This window comes from Dermochelys coriacea, chromosome 11, assembly GCF_009764565.3.
Source record: "Dermochelys coriacea isolate rDerCor1 chromosome 11, rDerCor1.pri.v4, whole genome shotgun sequence".
Classification (NCBI taxonomy): domain Eukaryota; kingdom Metazoa; phylum Chordata; order Testudines; family Dermochelyidae; genus Dermochelys; species Dermochelys coriacea.
In genome coordinates, this window is record NC_050078.2 from 79299313 (window position 1) to 79320235 (window position 20923).

The 20923-nt window shown below is 42.3% G+C and overlaps 1 protein-coding gene across 1 annotated transcript in view; it reads right to left on the bottom strand.

Annotated features, from left to right (window-relative positions):
* The window catches only part of POFUT2 (protein O-fucosyltransferase 2), a 33976-nt gene that overhangs the window by 2266 nt on the left and 10787 nt on the right, over window positions 1-20923 (bottom strand). The window contains exons 4-8 of the mRNA XM_038422336.2: window positions 17176-17286; window positions 8040-8106; window positions 3210-3335; window positions 1312-1492; window positions 146-269 (exon numbers count right to left, since the gene is read on the bottom strand). Coding sequence (XP_038278264.1) covers window positions 146-269; window positions 1312-1492; window positions 3210-3335; window positions 8040-8106; window positions 17176-17286 — 609 coding nt within the window. The remainder of the gene's footprint in view (window positions 1-145; window positions 270-1311; window positions 1493-3209; window positions 3336-8039; window positions 8107-17175; window positions 17287-20923) is intronic.

Sequence of the window (20923 nt, forward strand, 5' to 3'; positions counted from 1 at the left end):
GTTTATAATGAGTTATCTGTAATCAGAAACACAGACATTACTGCATCTCATTCAATCGCATTATTTACGTTTGCAAGATTCAATAATTTTAAAATCTGACTTCACATACAAACTGAACAGACACGTAAAAAATCAAACTAGCTACCTAGCATGTGCACAGATCCACTGGTCAATAATTGCTATTCCTCCATCTTTGTAGAGTTCTAGCTCCTCCCAAGTGGGTTCAAACCTCACCATCTCAGGCAGTAATTTCTTGAGCTCTTCAGTCTCTGAAAGAAAAAAAATGCCATAAGCCACCCGGCACTGTACCGTTAGAGAAAATGACTAACATTGCCCTATACCTACGTTTCACTGAAGAGTTGGACAAAACTGGTGGAAAGGTTGCAAAGCAGAGGAAGCTCAAATTTGACCTAGGATTTGTAAAACACGTCTTGCTACATGACTGGGGAAGTTTTGGGAGACAGCTGCCAATGAAGGAGTGTTAGACACACTTTGCATCGATGAGATAGCAAATGCTGATGGACTGAGGGGGCCTGGAACTGACGGGCCTGGGAAACAGGTGGTACCACTAGTCTCACTTTCTAATCCTACAGAAGCAACAGACAATGATTGCACCTCTAGGGTACATGCCACAATGGTCTCCCCTCTCAATGCTTTTTTAATGACACCTGTGGATTCATATAAAGAAAAGTTGCAGTGGAAATGGGAAAGAAGAGGAAGAAAAGACAAAAATACCCACCCCTTAATTAGGAGAGACTATTAAAAACAATGCGAGATATTTTCCTGTGTATTTAATGCATATGAAAGGTGCTTCTTTGACTGGTCTGGAAAAAGAGAGTCTTATTCTTCCCAGAACAGATACAGCACAGCCAGAACCTCCCTCCTTTACCAATGGACCTCATCCCTACCCATGAGAGGCCAACACTATGGCTGAGGCAAATTCAATCTCCTCACCCATATACTCTGAACTCCCAAAGCTGCCGGTTATAGCTAGTGATGATGATAGCTTGTGCTATGTAGACATCTGCTCCTGGGAACTGGAACAGGGCATCACGCTTGTTTCATGCAGATGGCCAAACAGCCTCCGTGAAACACCCAGTGACTACTTTCTAGGCACTACCTATTTGGGCTGGATTTGAACGGTCAGCATGGAGATGAAAGGCTCCAGCCCCTCTTTTAATTTCCTGAGCTGTTCAGTCTCCCAAGAAGGCTATCAATATTCAATAATCCATGAATATGAAGTGACAACTGTTGCCACGATGACCAATCTCTATTGTGAAGTAAGACCCGGGATTAAACAGGTGTGCATACCCTCCACAATGGCATCAGTGGCTATGAAAACTCTCTTAAGTTTATGCCTCTCCATGAGGCTGCGGATTTTCTTCACTGCTCCATGCAGGCTTGGCACATCTTCTCTGTGACCCCAGATGAAGTCTTTTCTTCTGAGGTGAACCCCAAGGTATGGCCCGCCTACAGCAGTGCCCAGCTTTACCTTCAGAGAACAATCAGCACATGGTGTAATCAAAATACACTGGTATCAACTCAGAATGAGAAGGGTCTTGGGTACATGAACACTTGCGCTGCAGTATGTACAGCACTGTGTTAACCCAACTAAAGCGAGGCATTGTAAGGTGTGTGTTGACAATATTTTGTAGCTCTTATAGCTGATTATTGTGTTATCTGGCAGCAATGAATAAATAAACCATGCAAGATGGAGAGAGCTGTTTATAAAGATCTCAAATTTATCATCAAAGAGCGTCTTCATTAAACTAAAGCGACTGACAGTTCTGAACAGAACACTGCTCCATCCGACAAGATGCAGAACAGACAAAGTAGTCCTTCATGGAATTGGGTGTGGCATGCTGTGCTCAAAGCCGCACCCTGGAATCCCCATATTCACCACTATCATAGAATTATGATGTGTTTTGTACAATGTATGCCTTGTGAGGTATTATTTTAAAAGTCTTGATATGTTGAACATTAATACCCGGTTGGATTGTATGTGCTGTCATTGTACAGGAAGTTATGAAGTTCTGCTATGTGTGTGTTACTGAAATACGTTGTGAGGCTGGGAACATCCACAACCAGCCTTTCAGGTGCAACAATGGAGGAGCCAGATGCTGCTGATAGCCCATTAAAGGACTCCATACTCCCAAGGACTATCCCAGGAACCGTATACAACGGAGACTTCTCAGAGATAGCACATAGACAATGGAGACTGCTTCACTCGCATCATAGCAAAGGATCTTTCCAGCAAGCTGGAAGAAACTACAAAAGAGGGGAAGTGACATCATCACTTGGCCTCATTCCCCCCCAACTCAACGTCTGGAAACACATCTGAAAGACTGAACTGGGGAGGCGGTTCTAGACTGAAGGAGAGTTCCAGCCCGTGTATGGAAGATCTGTAACCTGCTTGTATGATCTAACAGGGTGAGACTGACTAATTCAAATCCTGTTTAGTTTATAGAACACAGACTGATTTTTACTTTTATTTCTTAGGTAGCCAACTTTGATCCGTACACTTACTACTTCAAATCTATCTTTCTGTAGTTAATAAATCTGTTTTATGTTTTACCGAGAACAGTGCATTTTGGTTGAAGTGTTTGGGAAACCTGCTCAGGAACAAGAGCTGGTGCATATCCTCTCCACATTGAGAGAGGGGTGGACTGGGTTATAAACCTATACTGGTCAGGCTTCTGACCAGAGCAGGTCGGTCTAGCCCTGGGGTCCTCGGCTGGGGAGCTGGGGGAACTGGCTGGAGCCTCTCTATTGTTAGTTCATAAGTGGCTAGGAGAAGCACTCATATAACTCAGCTGGATGTGTCCCTGCCCTTGGTTGTCTGTGTAAGTGCAATACCTGGAAAGGTTTGCAGCTTGTCACAATATCACAGTGTGAGAGGGAGCCCAGGTTGGTAAACCAGAGAGCTCAGAGGTAAGCCAGTTCCAGGTTGCACCCCAAGAAACACATCACAGTGAGACTTGCAGTGCTGCTCTCTAGCAAACAGTTCAGTCAACAAGATCTGAACTGACTGGGCAAACTTTGTTCCAGAGGAGGAAAAATCTTGGAAGGGCAGAGAGACTAGAGCTGCTGAGAGTTAGAATCATCACATTCATAGTTACTTCCCAATCCCTCTCAAAGTGCAGTCAAAATACTAAACAAATCTATTGGATACATCTGTTACATAAAAAACAGATTACAAACTACTTTACCTTCATCTGTGTCCAGTTCTCATTGTAGTCTGTCCTGTCTGCCTCATCAGTGGAGTGAAGGTATTTCCTCCTAAACTCATCCCCCACCACGCGCAGGTGTTTAGCAAACACCATACTTCTACGGGTCTGTCAGGATGACAGGAGCTGCTGAGTGACTGTCTGGGAGTAGGGAGAGAGCTATAAACACATGCATGTGAGAAGCTGCTTCCATTTAGAGCTCCTGGAATGGGGTTACTTTTAACACATTCCTGCAAGGTAACAATTTCCAGCATTTAAGGATACTTTTTACCAACCTGTGGGTAACTGCACTTACATCCATATACACAACTCATCACTGCAGGAGTGTTTCAAAAGTGCCTTTTAATAGCTAGACCTACAAACTGGGAAAAGAGTAGAGATTTATCTGCCTTGTAGTTTAAATTTAGTAATTTTTAATTTTTTTATAACACATTTCAAAACAGAGCAAGTATAGTATTTATTTTACTAACAAATGTGTTATCAGCACCCAGCCAATGGCTAGTGCATCTGTTACACAAATGTCCACAATGCTTTTGTTCCTTGTGCCAGCACAGGGTCTGTCAGCCATTCCCCATGGTAGCAGAAAGATCTAACTGTTAACACATGGGGTCATTCAACTAGGAAAGCTCAGTTTACAAATAGTTTTCAGTGAGGTTCCTGTTCATTAAATCCAGCTGAAAAGCTGGTTAAGGTAAATACCCTGAGGTCACAAGTGATTTGTGCAGGATCATACAGTGAGTCAGTCAGTGGTTTAGATGGGATTAGAACACAGAACATACGTAGCTCTCCCTTCCTTACTCTAGCCATCGCACCATATGGCTGCCCTGTTAAGTGAAGAAGGCATTTCTGTACCAGATCAAGTACAGAAGTAGTGCAGCTCATCTTTTGGAAAGAAAAATGTGGAAAGACTTGTTAACTTACAAAATTACTACTGGAATTAAACATGCTCTAAGAAACATGCCTCTAGCCACCAAAAGCCCCAATCATAGTAAAAGGGAAACTGGCAAAAATGAAGCTATTCTCCATACCTGAGGGTATTAATAAATTTCAAATGTGTTTTGTGACACAGTTAACATCTGGAATCGAGGTAAAGCAGAAACATCCTTGTTAGTACAAGCGTACAGTACTAAGGAAATTCTCTGTTACTGACTTCAGTTAACCACAATAATCAGAAGTTTGGTCAAATTCTTGATTTACAAGCAAAATGCTTTTTTCCCCACTGAGCAATGAACACTGTATGAAGATGCACTGAGGATGTTTGAATTTATTTTCAAGACAAAAATCCATTTGCACTTGGCACAAAAGCTTCTCTTCTCTCACCAGAATGGTGAAATTCAGATAGGGCTAGCCTAACCCCATAGTCTGCCCTGAGTAAGGGACTGTGGATAGCTGCCCTACCCCAGGAGCAGAGTGAGAATGACCTGGCATTCTGAGGAACAATCGTTCAGGCTCTCTTTTCCCCTTGCTCTAGCAGTGAGGGGGGGCTGGTACTGCCTCTCTTTTCCTGTTATAGCTGACTGCCCTGAACTCCAGCCACAGTAGAGAGAGCAGAGCCAGGCCTCCTTCCCCTCCATACCCCATCCTTGCAGTGTGGAGAATCAGGTGAGTAGCCACTAGGTGAGCAGCCTGCTAGTGCTTCTAAGGGAGCAGGATGAAATAGCACTACCAGGGGATTGTTCATGTGTGTGCTCCTCTCACAACACCACCACAGGGCAGCAGCCTGGAGTGCCTGGGGGGCTGATCTGTTACAATCTAGAAACATCTAGAAAGCGGGTAGGGCATCTGTTAACATGGCTGCTATACAGAGTGAGTGAGTCATCTTACTTTCCAGTCTTCATGGAGTTTAATTTATTTCATAGTAGTGTCTAATTTCAACTATAGTCAACATGAAAGCTGCTGATCAATACTGCAGATGAGTGATTAGTGTTTAGGGATCTTCATATCAATGAATTCAATTATCTGACTCAACATGCCTGAAGATGAAGGAAGTGATTGGATGACTGAAGTAACGAAAATAAACAATTTTTCTAAGTAATTCTTCAAAATGGAAACATTGTCAAGAGATGTCACTCTGCCAGAAAACTGCAGTAAACTCATTTCTTTGGATCCTTCGTGACCAGATGCATCACTTAATGCAATCTTGGCTATTGAAGTGGAAAAGCACAACACTGATGATTCTGCAAGTGAGACATTTACAATACTGCCATCATCGTCAAAATGTAGCCACAATTATTTAAGTCCTTGATCCTGGTATTCCAGCAGCTCTTCAATGTTCTTCTGAAACCACCCTCAGCCTCATGGATGGATGACTGAAAAAAGGATTGATGGCCCAGTTCTCAGTGACACTAGGGGGGAACTCTCAGGAAGACTGTGCATCTGTATTTGCATTCAACTAATAAGATGAAATATGAGACTAGCACAAGGAGGACTTCCATCAAAACACAGCACACATTTTACACAACAAGGGACTCTACAGAGAGCACTACACTTACAAAAGGAACTGAAGGAGGTTTGGACAAGCTGCTGACACCATTGTCACAGTTGGCATGCAATTCTGCCTTGATTAATTGGAATCACAGAAGGATAAAATCAAAAGGCAATTCAGAGACACTATGTAACCTTTCCATTCTTTAGCAACTGATCCTAAATAAAAAGGTGACAGGAGGAGCCCAAAACAGGATGAGGATGCTGTAAAAGTGCTGATGGAATGTAATAGTTAGTTTCCTTTTCTTCCAGCATTTAAAAGTGGAGATCCAGATTTCTACCTAGAAACTACGTTAGCAAAGATGTTTGTCTCTCACAAGTTTGTTGCTTCAAAATGGTGGAAAACTGTGAGAGTAAAATCACAGAAAACTCTTAAAAGACCTGCAAGCTTGCCTACGCAGCACATAATTTATCATGCAGGATTTTAGCACTTAGCGAGGTTAACACTTGGTAACAGAATAGGTGCAGAAAAAAAGAAAAGTGATACACAAAACAGTGGTAGAAGTCTAATTAGTTAGCAGATATGAGAACCTAGGAATGTGTTCTTTTTGTAGGATTGCAGGCTCTTCGCTTTGGCCAACATGTATAACTTTTTACGTGTGAGAAATAAAGCAGCTGATGATGGGAATCACATAATACAAGTTTTGTGTTCATTGCACAAAACTTGCAAACATGGTCATCAGTTGGATTCTGTTGGTGACAAAAAATAAAATAAAATTCACAACTCTCTTTGGATGAGGCTCTTAGCTATTGACACGGTACGAACACTAGTGCTTCGGCTGTTGTCCCATTTACAGGGCCTGGATATCTGCACTGTAACCCACAAGTTCAAATCTCATGCACAGGGATCATTTTACACCTCTTCTATATTTTGCTACTGTGATAAAATGAAGAACAGCATCAAGTCAGATTTTTTATCACAAGAGAGTCTAGCTCACAAGAACAGATACTGTCATAAAAAAATTATAAAGCAATTTATTCAAACAACCTCCCAGCCGTAATAGGACAAGCCTTTTAAAATTTTTAACATTTAAATTTAGTATTTTTATTATTTGCATTTTAATACTAAATTTCTTGAAGACTGAAAACATCTTTGTTACTGATTGTATTATATATGGCAAATATTGTTGTACAGTATTTTGCTAGATAAGATAATCTTCACAAATTCTTTGTCTATACATCTCTATCTAGGATATAAACTGGAATTAACATAGCTAGAACCACTACTCCGGAAGAGTAAGGAAATTTGTATGGTAAACATATCTCTAACTAAAATTATGGCTATTAAAAAAACTGCTTAAAATAAGAACATTCTCAGATTATGAATTTTGATCAAGCAAATTTGGGCCTTAAAAGTCCATAGTGCCTCTATCAGAGAAGATACATTATGACATAAATGGGTTTTATGTCCTATTTTTACAGATTAGTATTCAGTCTTAGAAATTATGATCCATCCACATCTCTTTATTAGGGGGGAAGTTTTCCCTCACAAGTAATTCATGGTTTTTTTTTCTCAATTACCCAAGAAAATAATTTGTTAACCGAGCTGATAGGACTACTCATGGGTTTAAATCAAGCGCCTGTGTGTTTGCAGGATCAAGGCCTAGGATTATAATTTGTTTACTCTCTCCAGCAAGCTCACCTCCTCTTGAAAATTAGAAAGCAACTGTAATCATCTGTAAACCAAACCTGGCTAGATTTTTTTTTTTTTTAACTCTAACTCATCTTCAAGCTCTAAGAAATTCATGTAGCCATACCAACTCACTCTCTGAATTGTGTACATAAATCTAGATCAGCTTCACAAGAAACGGGGAAACAAAGAACATTCAGTACATCAGCTCATACCACATGCTATTTTCTTCTGGCTGAACCACTGATTCAGTGATGAAAACCTTAAACTCCCAACCTTGAGGCCTCCTATTCAAAGGCTATGGTTTGGAATTTCTGAAACACTCAGATTTGACCTAACTCTACTCCCAATGAAGTCAGGAATTAGGCCATTGTTAAGCATTTTGGAAATCCCACCTGAAACGTTTATAGTCTCAGGCTTGTACCTGTAAGAAGGTCTGTGAGCAGCGCCCTACTGACTTCAACTGCGCTCCAAACAGGAGCGGAGGTCCACCCACAGAGAGCTCCTTGCAGGAGCACGTGAACGTTCTATGTCTGATACAGCAACTACACTTCCTACTCCAACAGGTGGCAATATACAACGTACAGATCATCTATGAGATTGTTTTTTTCTGTGAAGTCCGAGAAGCAGACAATCAATACTAGGTTTTTGTTAATATCAAATAGAAAATCTGGAGAAGCTAATTAGAAAATACTCACATTCCAATAATCTCTCCCTCCGTAGTGGTCATGCAGAAGGTTTTCAGCTCTGTCTAACATCACTGACCTGTTAAAAATGGTAAAGTTGAAGGTATATTTCCCTTAGAAATATACTTTACATTACTATGTTCAGTAGCGAGGGAAGCAAAGACTGCCCTCTATGTGCATAGTAAACATTGAGAGTGAAACACTTTCCTCAGCATGCTGTATTTACAGCAACAGGACTTTAGCCAATTTGGTATAAGGAAGGCATTTCCAAATTGGGGCCCAGGGACCACTAGGGATCCATGCAGTGCTGTCTTATCACACAGTGCTGGCTCTCCTCATTACTGGCTGCTAAAATTAATTAAGGTAATTAAATATAAATAAAAACTCTCCTAATATTACTTCCCATCTAGGCACTTTACTCCTGGGGGGGATTCTGTGCCAAAAAATTAAAAATTCTGCATATTTCATTTGTCAAAATAATGCAATATAATCACATCAGTTTCAACTGTTTTGGTAATTTATTTAAATTACAGTACAGAAAAAACCCACAATAACTATTCAGCATTTACTAAATACATGAACTTACGTTACAAATACTTGGTAGCTAATACCCTGCATTCCAATTATAATCCTGGATTTTCATTTAAATTACATTACAGAACACCAAACGGGGAAAAAAAGAAAAAAAAAAAAAGGAGAATATCATTTTAAATTGCTCAGACTTTCACACATGAAAGTCATATTGTCCTGGACCTGACTGGGTAATTTGGGAAGTGCTTGCTTCTGATTTGTCCTGACATTTTATTAACTGCTTGGTAAATGTTTTGTTTGCCATCAAAGTCTTTTTTTTTTTTTAATGGGTAAGTAAAATAAATCCTGAGCTGTAAACTAACCCCATTGTGTCACTTTGGCACAGGAAAAAAGTGAGACAACACATAGATCTTCCCAGCTGATTCCCTTACTCTGGCAATGTAAGGTTTCAGAGTAGCAGCCGTGTTAGTCTGTATTCGCAAAAAGAAAAGGAGTACTTGTGGCACCTTAGAGACTAACAAATTTATTAGAGCATAAGCTTTCGTGAGCTACAGCTCACTTCTTCGGATGCATTTGGTGGAAAAAACAGAGGAGAGATTTATATACACACACACAGAGAACATGAAACAATGGGTTTATCATACACACTGTAAGGAGAGTGATCACTTAAGATAAGCCATCACCAACAGCAGGGGGGGGAAGGAGGAAAACCTTTCATGGTGACAAGCAGGTAGGCTAATTCCAGCAGTTAACAAGAATATCAGAGGAACAGTGGGGGGTGGGGTGGGAGGGAGAAATACCATGGGGAAATAGTTTTACTTTGTGTAATGACTCATCCATTCCCAGTCTCTATTCAAGCCTAAGTTAATTGTATCCAGTTTGCAAATTAATTCCAATTCAGCAGTCTCTCGTTGGAGTCTGTTTTTGAAGCTTTTTTGTTGAAGGATAGCCACTCTTAGGTCTGTGATCGAGTGACCAGAGAGATTGAAGTATTCTCCAACTGGTTTTTGAATGTTATAATTCTTGACGTCTGATTTGTGTCCATTTATTCTTTTACATAGAGACTGTCCAGTTTGGCCAATGTACATGGCAGAGGGGCATTGCTGGCACATGATGGCATATATCACATTGGTAGATGCGCAGGTGAACGAGCCTCTGATAGTGTGGCTGATGTGATTAGGCCCTATGATGGTATCCCCTGAATAGATATGTGGAGAGAGTTGGCAACGGGCTTTGTTGCAAGGATAGGTTCCTGGGTTAGTGGTTCTGTTGTGTGGTGTGTGGTTGCTGGGTCCACATATCTATTCAGGGGATACCATCATAGGGCCTAATCACATCAGCCACACTATCAGAGGCTCGTTCACTTGCGCATCTACCAATGTGATATATGCCATCATGTGCCAGCAATGCCCCTCTGCCATGTACATTGGCCAAACTGGACAGTCTCTATGTAAAAGAATGAATGGACACAAATCAGACGTCAAGAATTATAACATTCAAAAACCAGTTGGAGAACACTTCAATCTCTCTGGTCACTCGATCACAGACCTAAGAGTGGCTATCCTTCAACAAAAAAGCTTCAAAAACAGACTCCAACGAGAGACTGCTGAATTGGAATTAATTTGCAAACTGGATACAATTAACTTAGGCTTGAATAGAGACTGGGAATGGATGAGTCATTACACAAAGTAAAACTATTTCCCCATGGTATTTCTCCCTCCCACCCCACCCCCCACTGTTCCTCTGATATTCTTGTTAACTGCTGGAATTAGCCTACCTGCTTGTCACCATGAAAGGTTTTCCTCCTTTCCCCCCCCTGCTGTTGGTGATGGCTTATCTTAAGTGATCACTCTCCTTACAGTGTGTATGATAAACCCATTGTTTCATGTTCTCTGTGTGTGTGTGTATATAAATCTCTCCTCTGTTTTTTCCACCAAATGCATCCGATGAAGTGAGCTGTAGCTCACGAAAGCTTATGCTCTAATAAATTTGTTAGTCTCTAAGGTGCCACAAGTACTCCTTTTCTTCTGGCAATGTAGGGGCCTTAAAACTTTTACAAGTTTTATGCTCCTGGAGGAATTGACGGAGTATGGCAACAGTTAACTAACAATAGGAACATTACCAATGTTACTAAGTAGGCAGACTTCTACATTTCTGCCTCAGAGAATGAGATCAATTAACAAACATGCAGACTGCTACATTTCTGCCCCCCGGACAGAGCCTTCCTCCTACATAATAAAAAGACCTACCCCTCCACATCCCCGGCAAGCCGCAGTAGAAAGCAAGAGGGACAGAGTCTCTCTCTTGTTGGCAGGCATGCACGTCCAGCCCCGCCCTCTGACAGTGATCAACATCTCCCCCGCAGGCAAATACCTCAAGCTCCCTCTCCAACTGCAGTGCTTTGCGTCTCTGAGGCTGCTCCAGGAACACTGGAACCGATATGCTGCCTGGGAAGAGGCGCATGTCCCCCCACAAATTTCTTTTGCATTTTTCTGTGCGGAGGGCACAGAAATATGCAGGCCATATGGAGGCCTGTCAGGAGTACCATGTGTGGTCCCCTCTTAGCCTTTTGGCAGCTACTACAAGTGCTAATTCTGCGCCTCTGTGGGAGGATAGAGGGCATCTGTGGACAGAGTAGAGAGTGAGCCACGACACAGATCTCTGTTAAGGTACAGTCCATACTCTGAAAACATTTTGAGCCCCTTGTGTGACAGAACCAGCCCTCAGGAATCAAACAAGAGAACATCTCCAATGCAGAGAGGATCTGGCCACTCTTGTACATTTTAAAGGGACACTGAGTAAACTACTACTAAATAACGGGACAAATTCAAACTGGAAATAAGGTGTAAATATTTAACAGTGAGAACAATTAAACACTGGAACAACTTACTGAGGGGCATGGGGGATTCTCTATCACTGATCATTTTAAAATCAAGATTAGAGTTTGGGTCAGTCAGAAATATATGGGAAGTAGTTTAGGTCTGTGGAATGAGCACACTAAGTCTGATCCAACTCCCACAGAAGTTTTTCCACTGAGTGGGATTTTTTTCTACTAAAATGATAAGCAGGTAAATAGTTTATCTTAACATTTAAATTTGAGCCATTAGGTATCAAACTGAAAATCCAGTTGAGCAGTTCATATCCCTGACAGTCTTTGTTTTAGGCCTTCTACAAACTCGGGAAGATAACACAGCATCATTTACGCTTGGCTTACATTTGAAAGTGTATCTCCTGGACCATAAGAAGCAGATATTTAAATTTCAGTTTTTAAACAAAAGTTGAGATTCTGGGATACAATTCTATGGCAAAGTGGTAGTGTCTGTGACAAAATCCATGACTGCAGAATCAAGAAACACACGGGGCCACAATTATATATATATTTAATCTGTTCATAAACTTATGGTAAGGTTCTGTTTTAGCTTAAATTGAACAAGTTTTGTATAAACCCAAAGATGATTTAAAATAAACTGGAACAAAAAAATGCATGAGTTATGAAAGAGCAACAAAACCAAACCAACCACAACCTCCTGTTATTTTCTGCTATAAACAAATATAAGACTTTTGAACATTACATGGCAGCTGACTTTTACAAGTTTAAATTTTGTGGCTGACTAGTCCTCACTTAGGATTAGTCTCCCAGCTAGTTTGAAACAAAGTTGTATAAAACTAAAAAGATGTTAGACAGATAGATGACAATTTCAAGTTATTATTCACAACACTACATAACAACATGCATTATATCCACATTCATTAGTTACATAGGTATGGTTTTGTGATGTTACTTTGTTGTGAAACCACAGGTGCATAAGATTTCAAATACAGAACCATAGATTCTCAAAGTAAAACCAGTGAAGAGTTTAGTTTTAGTCTTACCATTTTCAAAGAAAAAAGTGAAATGTGTTAATATAATATTGAGGTTAAAATTGTAAACACCCTCAAGAGAGAAAACACAAGAGTTAAAGCTCTGCTTGTACTACTGACTCACATAGCACTTATGGAGTATTTTGGATTGCTAATTATACTGTTAAAGCCAACATTAATACACATAGAACCAGTTCTGTTCTTTAATACTTCTATGCAACTCCCATCACAGTCTGGGGGAACCGTACGTATTTATCTACACACAGAAGGATAATGTGAAGATGAACATTGAGAAAGGCCTTGAGCCTTACTATATTTATCATTACATTAGTGTGTTCTTTTATGAACTGCATGTGTTTAACTATGATATTAAAGTAAACTCATCCTGTGTGTGTTAATCTCATTGTACAAATTCTACAACTATTGTTACCTCAACAGTAAAGCCAATCAAAAATGTCTCTATGCAGGATCATTTACGTTCTAATATTGCCCGGTTATATTTAAAGGTTATTAGTAAACTTATTGTGCATGTTGATCCAGGAAGTGCCTGGAAGACCTGGGCTCCATTCCCAGATCTGCCACAGATCCTCTTGGGCAACTCATGCAGTGACATTTTCCAAAAGTGGCCAGTGATTCTTGGTGCTAACTTTGAACCTGCTTTCCAAAGGTGCTGGACACCTCTGCAGTTCCAACTGATATGGACAGGAACAGCAGGCGTACTACATCTCTGAAAATCAGGCCCAAAGCAACTCAAGTCGGGCATCTGAAAATTAGCATTCATTTTTGAAAATGTTGATCTCACTCACTGCTCAACTGTTGGTCAATAAAAATGGCGATAGTTACATTTCTTAACTCCCAGCGTTGCTACAGGGATAAATTCATTATTTACTAAGTACTCAAATACTGGATGATGGTGGCTACAGAAAGGCCTATAAATAAAAGGTTGACAGACTATTGCTATTATTCAATATAACTGAATAGCATCAGGAACCCCATGCCTATGTTTTGTCAGCTTGTTAGGAGGGGAGGGAAGTAGAGACAATTTTCACTTGACTTGTGAAATCGGCAACATACTGACAATTGTTGAGTCTGCAATGTCCAAGTAATATTTGCCCTCCTGACTCATGGCACCTCATAGCACATGGTCAGAGGGATGAGACACCCAGCTCCCACAAAAGAGATGGAAGATGAAGGGAGGAGCAGTAGAATCTGTTGGGGAAAGAGGCACTCAGTGCGGGCAGGTTAAGCATTGTTCCTGGGAGCTCAGGGCAACCAAATGGAAAGAAACTGGCCCTGAGCTTCCTCCTGCTCTCCTTCTACAGAAGGACACATCAGTCTACAGTGCTGCTAACCTCAGCTGTCCTCCAATCAGGCTACTGCTGGGAGGACATCATTTATGGCTAGGAAAGAAATGAACATGAATTTCTTGGTCTGCCCAGCCCTATCTCTAATGGGGGAGGGGGAGGAAACACACCAGATCTGAGATATTGCATCTCTGCCTCTCAAGCCTGCTATGTTAGTTCACTCTTGACAGCAGATCCAAACAGCTACTACAAGACGGCTGAGGACAAGATGGAAACAAGGCATATATACCTCAACAAGGAGAGAAGGAAGGAGCTCAGGACTGCTGCTTTGCACAAGTGCCTCAGAGGATGTTCCCAAATTATGACTACCTCCTCTTAAATGCTACAATGAAGGTGAGTGCAGTGAGCGGGGCTGAGAAATGAGGCAATAATAGCACGTGTAGTAAGTGTGTATTTCAGATTGTAAATTGTCTGTGGGAGGGGTATTTATCTCCTTGTTCAGTACAATGCCAAATATGGTAATGATGCTCAAACAAACAGCAACAACCAACACTATGGAAAAAAAATGTACATTTTTAGGTTTCAAGTCAGCTACAATTTGGAGCTCTGATCATAGAAACATAGAATATTAGGGTTGGAAGAGACCTCAGGCAGTCATCTAGTCCAACCCAAACTAAACCATCCCAGCAACGGCTTTATCAAGCCAGGCCTTAAAAATCTCAAAGGATGGAGATTACACCACCTCCCTAGGTAACCCAATCCAGTGCTTCACCACCCTCCTAGTGAAATAGTGTTTCCTAATATCCAACCTAGATCTCCTCACCACTGCAACTTGAGACCATTGCTCCTTCTTCTGTCATCTGGCACCACTGAGAACAGCCTACCTCCATCCTCTTTGGAAGCCCCCTTCAAGTAGTTGAAGGCTGCTATCAAATCCCCCTTCACTCTTCTCTGTTGCAGACTAAATAAGCCCAGTTCCCTCCGCATCTCCTCATGAAAATGATTAGGGGGCTGGGGCACATGTTTTATTGCCCTCCGCTGGACTCTCTCCAATTTGTCCACATCCTTTCTGTAATGGGAAGGCCAAAACTGGATGCAATATTCCAGATGTGGCCTCAACAGTGCCGAAAAGAGGGGAATTATCACTTCCCTCAATCTGCTGGCAATGCTCCTCCTACTAATGCAGCCCAATATGCTGTTAGCCTTCTTTGCAACAAGGGCACACTGTTGACTCATATCCAGCTTCTCATCCACTGTAATCCTCAGGTCCTTTTCTGCAGAACCGCTGCTTAGCCAGTTGGTCCCTGCCTTTAGCAGTGTATGGAATTCTTCTGTCCTAAGTGCAGGACTCTGCACTTATCCTTATTGAACCTCCTCAGATTTCTTTTAGCCCAATCCTCCAATTTGTCTAGGTCACTCTGGACCCTATCCCTACCCTCTAGAGTATCTACCTTTCCCCCCAGCTTAGTGTCATCCGCAAACTTGTTGAGGGTGCAATCCATCCCATCCTCCAGATTATTAATCAAGATATTGAACAAAACTGTCCCTAGGACTGATCTCTGGGGCACTCCGCTTGATACTGGGTGCCAACTAGACATCAAGCCGTTGATTACTACCCATTGAGCCTGACGATCTAGCCAGCTTTCTATCCATTCATGGTCCATTCATCCAATCCATACTTCTTTAACTTGCTGGCAAGAATACTGTTGGAGATTGTGTTAAAAGCTTTGCTAAAGTCAATATATATCACATCCACTGCTTTCCCCATATCCACAGAGCCAGTTATCTCATCATAGAAGGCAATCAGGTTGATCAGGCATGACTTGCCTTTGGTGAATCCATGTTGACTGTTCCTGATCACCTTCCTCTCCTCCAAGTGTTTCTAGATGGATTCCTTGGGAACCACCTCCATGATTTTTCCAGGGACTGAGATGAGGCTGGCCAGTCTGTAGTTCCCCATATTTTCCTTCTTTCCTTTTTTAAAGATGGGCACTATATTTGCCTTTTTCCAATCATCTGGGACCTCCCCCGATCACCAATCAGCCAACAACTTCAGCACCCTCGGATGCATTGCATCCGGCCCCATGGACTTGTTTATATCCAGCTTTTCTAAATAGTCATTAACCTGTTCTTTCACCACTGAGGGCTGCTCACCTCCTCCCGATATCGTACTGCCCAGTGCAGCAGTCTGGGAGCTGACCTTGTCTGTGAAGACCGGGGCAAAAAAAGCACTGAGTACTTCAGCTTTTTCCACATCATTTGTCACTAGGTTGCCTCCCCTATTCAATAAGGGGCCACACTTTCCCCCGAGCTTTTTCTTGTTGCTAACATACCTATATAAACCCTTCTTGTTACCCTTCACATCCCTTGCTAGCTGCAACTCCAATTGTGCTTTGGTCTTCCTGGTTACACCCCAGCATGCTCAAGCAATATTTTTACACTCCTCCCTAGTCATCTGTCCAAGTTTCCACTTCTTGTAAGCTTCCTTTTTGTGTTTACGCTTCCTGAAGATTTCTCTGTGAAGCCAAGCTGGTCGCCTGCCATATTTGCTATTCTTTTCTGCACATGGGAATGGTTTGTTCCTGCACCCTCAATAAGGCTTCTTTAAAATACAGTCAGCTCTCCTGCACTCCTTTCCCCCTCATATTACCCTGCCAGGGGATCCTGCCCATCATTTCCCTGAGGGAGTCAAAGTCTGCTTTTCTGAAGTCCAAAGTTTCCTTTTTGTGTTTAAGCTCACCGAAGATTTCACTGTTAAGCCAAGCTGGTCACCTGTCATATTTGTTCTTCTTTCTGCACATCAGGATAGTTTGTTCCTGCACACTCAATAAGACTTCTTTAAACTATGGTCAGCTCTCCTGCACTCCTTTCCCCCTCATATTAGCTTCCCAGCGGATCCTGCCCATCAGTTCCCTGTGGGAGTCAAAGTCTGCTTTTCTGAAGTCCAAGGTCTATATTCTGCTGCTCTCCTTTCTTCCTTTTGTCAGGATCCTGAACTCGACTATCTCATGGTCACTGCTGCCCAGGTTGCCACCCACTTCTACTTCCCCTACCAATTCTTCCCTGTTTGTGAGCAGCAAGTCGAGAGGAGCCTGGCCCCTAGTTCGTTACTCCAGCACTTGCACCAGGAAGTTGTCCCCAAGAATATCAAAAAACTTCCTGGATTGTCTGTGCCCTGCTGTATTGCTCTCCCAGCAGATGTCAGGGTGATTGAAGTCCCCCATGAGAACCAGGGTCTGTGATCTGGACACTTCTGTTAGTCGTCTGAAGAAAGCCTCATCTACCTCATCCTCCTGTCTGATGCCAGACATTTTATAACACTTCTAATGAACTATGCTTCTCCAGTGAGGAGATACCATCATGGTGTAACATGCTGGAAGCTTTTGCCACCTTTCTCCTAGCTGTGAAGATAGGTTTTTGAGCACACACAAAAAATAACAGACAAAACTCACCGTGCTGAAGTGTTTTTCAAAAGAACAGGAGCTATGATAGAGGCTGATCCTTGGACAGACAGACAAGAGACATTTAGGCCCCGTGTTTCCTCATAACCCCAGAACCATCCCCTGTAAGATAGTAAAAAAAAGTCTCCAATTAATAAATCACCATTTTAAGATGAATTTGCTGTGCATAGGTTTCAGAGTAGCAGCCGTGTTAGTCTGTATTCGCAAAAAGAAAAGGAGTACCGGTGGCACCTTAGAGACTAACAAATTTATTAGAGCATAAGCTTTCATCCGATGAAGTGAGCTGTAGCTCACGAAAGCTTATGCTCTAATAAATTTGTTAGTCTCTAAGGTGCCACCGGTACTCCTTTTCTTTTTGCTGTGCATAGTAAGATTAGTTAGCAGCACATCCTAGAGAAAAAATAGTCTTTGGTCTCAACAAAAATGTACACATACTCCTTAAAAAAGAAAATATCTTTTTAATATTGTATGCAATAATGATGGATTCAACTCTCTTGATTTTCAGAGTATATTTTGTTGTTATTGGGGTTAAAAAAATCAAGTGAAAAAATGGAACAACTTTTTTCCCTGATCAAAAGTAACTATTTGTAGAGCTAAAGTTATCAGGTTTTATATAAAAGTAAGTTGGTAATTTCTCCAGCAAACTAAACAAAAGCATCTCTAAGTCATTAGAACATAAGAACAGCCATACTGGGTCAGACAAGTGGTCCATCTCTTCCATCAGTGGCCAGTGTCAGATGCTTCAAAGGGAATGAACAGACCAGGGAAATTAAAGTGATCCATTCCCTGTTGTTCAGTTCCAGCATCTGGCAGTCAGAGGCTTATGGGCACGCAGAGCATGGGATTGCATCCCTGACCATTTTGGCTAATAGCCATTGATGGACCTATTCTCCATGAACTTATCCAATTCTTTTTGGAGCCCAGTTATAGTTTTGCCCTTCACAACATCCTCTGGCGACACGTTCCACGGGTTGACTGTGCGTTGTGTGAAGAAGTACTTCATTTTGTTTGTTTTAAACCTGCTGCCTATTAATTTCATCCTGGTTCTTGTGTGCAGGCAGAGACACAGGCCAGGCACCACTCTAAGGTCCCCCGGCGCCCTTCCTGGCCTTACTCCTATACTGTTGTTGGAACTGCCACCTTCAAAGCTGGAAGCCCAGCCAGCAGCTGCCGCGCTCTCTGCTCTGCCTTCAGAGGTGGGCAGCCAGAAAGTGGCGGCTGCTACAGCGGGAAGCAAATGTTGGGGGTGGCTATAGTCCCCACAACCCGCGAAGATTTCTCTGTTAAGACAAGCTTGGTCGCCTGCCATATTTGCTATTCTTTCTGCATCTCAGGATGGTTTGTTCCTGCACCCTCAGTAAGACTTCTTTAAAATACAGCCAGCTCTCCTGGACTCATTTCCCCTTCATATTAGCCTCCTAGGAGATCCCGCCCATCAGTTCTGCTTTTCTGAAGTCCAGGGTCCGTATTCTGCTACTCTCCTTCCTTCCTTTTGTCAGGATCCTGAACTCGACCATTTCATGGTCACTGCTGCCCAGGTTGCCACCCACTTCTACTTCCCCTACCAATTCTTCCCTGTTGTGAGCAGCAGGTCAAGAGAAGCATGGCCCCTAGTTGGTTCCTCCAGCACTTGCACCAGGAAGTTGTCGTCAACACTCTCCAAAAACTTCCTGGATTGTCTGTGCACTGCTGTATTGCTCTCCCAGCAGATGTTGGGGTGATCCCACTTCCCCACTTACCTCTGGACTTAGGTCACCATACCCCGGCGAACCTAGTTTAAACCCTTCCTCACTAGGTTAGCAAGCCTGCCTGCAAAGATGCTCTTCCCTCTCTTTGTTTGGTGGATTCCATCTCTTCCTAGCAATCCTTCTTCCTGGAACAACATCCCATGGTCGAAGCGCTCTCTCCGATACCACATGCGTAACCATGCATTTACCTCCACAATTTGATGGTCCCTGCCTCGGCCTTTTCCTTCAACAGAGAGGATGGACAAGAACACGACTTGCGCCTCAAACTCCTTGATCCTTCTTCCCAGAGCCAGGTATTGTGCAGTGACCTGCTCAAGGTCATTCTTGGCAGTATCATTGGTGCCCATGTGGAGAAGTAGGAAGGGGTAGTGTTGCGGGGGCTTGATCAGTCTCAGCAGACACTCTGTCACATCCTGAATTCGAGCTCCAGGAAAGTAGCACACTTTTCGAGTTTTCCAGTCTGGACAGCAGATGGATGACTCTGTCCCCCTTAGGAGTGTGTCCCCGACCACCACCCGTCTCCTCCTCTTGGGAGTGGTGGTCGTGGAACCCCCATCCTTAGGACAATGCACCCCATGCCTTCCAGTCAATGGGGTCTCCCTTGGATCCTTTCCCTCAGATGACTCTTCCAAACTATTCCCCGACCTAGTACCTGTGCAGAGAGCCTGAAAACAGTTTCTTACCTCAATGTGCATTGCGGGTACATGGGTTCTCCTCTTTCTTCTTCTAGAGTTCACATACTGCCTATTTTCTTCCCCTTTCTGCACTGCCATTGGACTCTTCAGCATGCTGTATTTGCAGTGCCAAGCACTGACTTCTATCCAGAAAAATCTTCGTTTTCTCTGCTTTGCATTTATCAGCAATTAATTTCATCTGCCTGTGAGATCACTTTGTAACTCTTCAGATTCTGCTTTGGACTTAACTCAGTTGCATTCCATCATGTTACTCTGTTAACAGTCTAGACTGATTTCTAAACAATAATCATATGCAGTGGTTCTTTTGTGACTATGGCAGTGGCAGAGGATGCTCAATGACTAGCACAAGGCCTTTTGTTTGCAAGTCAGCTGACGGGCAGTACAGAGTGGAGCTCTTCCTAAGGACCAGTGATTCAGCATCTCAAAAAGCCACCAAGGTAAGAGAGTGGTAGCTAACAGGTGGAAGTTTCCATAATTAATTTTTTTCAGGTTTCAATCTAGTTTTGTAACAAGGAGTTGGGGAAGCACCCAGTTCAAGTCACAGCCCTAGCACACACCCCCCCCCCTCCACAAACCACCAGAGGCACCTCTGCTGCCACTGAAAGAGACACTTGCAGATTACTATATCTCACACAGAACCAAAGGAAAACAGACTCAGATGCTCATCTCTAGGCCGCAGGGCTGGATACCTGCTACTCACATAACAGGCAGAGTATACACAAGAAAACGAGTGTACGGTAAAGGGCTTGATTTCAGATCTGTCTTAGTAGACTTCCTGTGTTTTCTGGGGAAATGGACATTCTTTCCTCCTGACAACCTAGATCGCCTTTTATCTGTAAGCTCCTTTATTAGTAACTGCACAGCTACCTTTCCTAGTGACTAGACTCTCAAAGGAAATAAGGTGTTCTCTCTTAACTCCTGAATCTTAACTTCTCCAGGAGCATCTAGGCCGACGACAAGTGGTGTCATAGTGATGCTTCAGGACAATGAGAACCCTCCAGGATTTTACTTGTTTTAAGTAGAAATCAGGTTTAACGATAAAAATAGATCCTGGATTGTTTTCCTGTCATATAGTCCAGATATCATTAATTGAGGAATTGCACAACTAGAACTTTTTACAGAATTTGACAGAAATGTAGAGATCCCATCTTGCTTGGAGTTTGTAATCAAAAGTACTGTTTGTAATATACAGATGTCACAATATACACTTGATATAATCCAGAGTGATAAATAGCTCATACTGAAAATATGACAAATAGTGGTAGTGCATGTCAGTAGCCTATATCATAGTAGAGC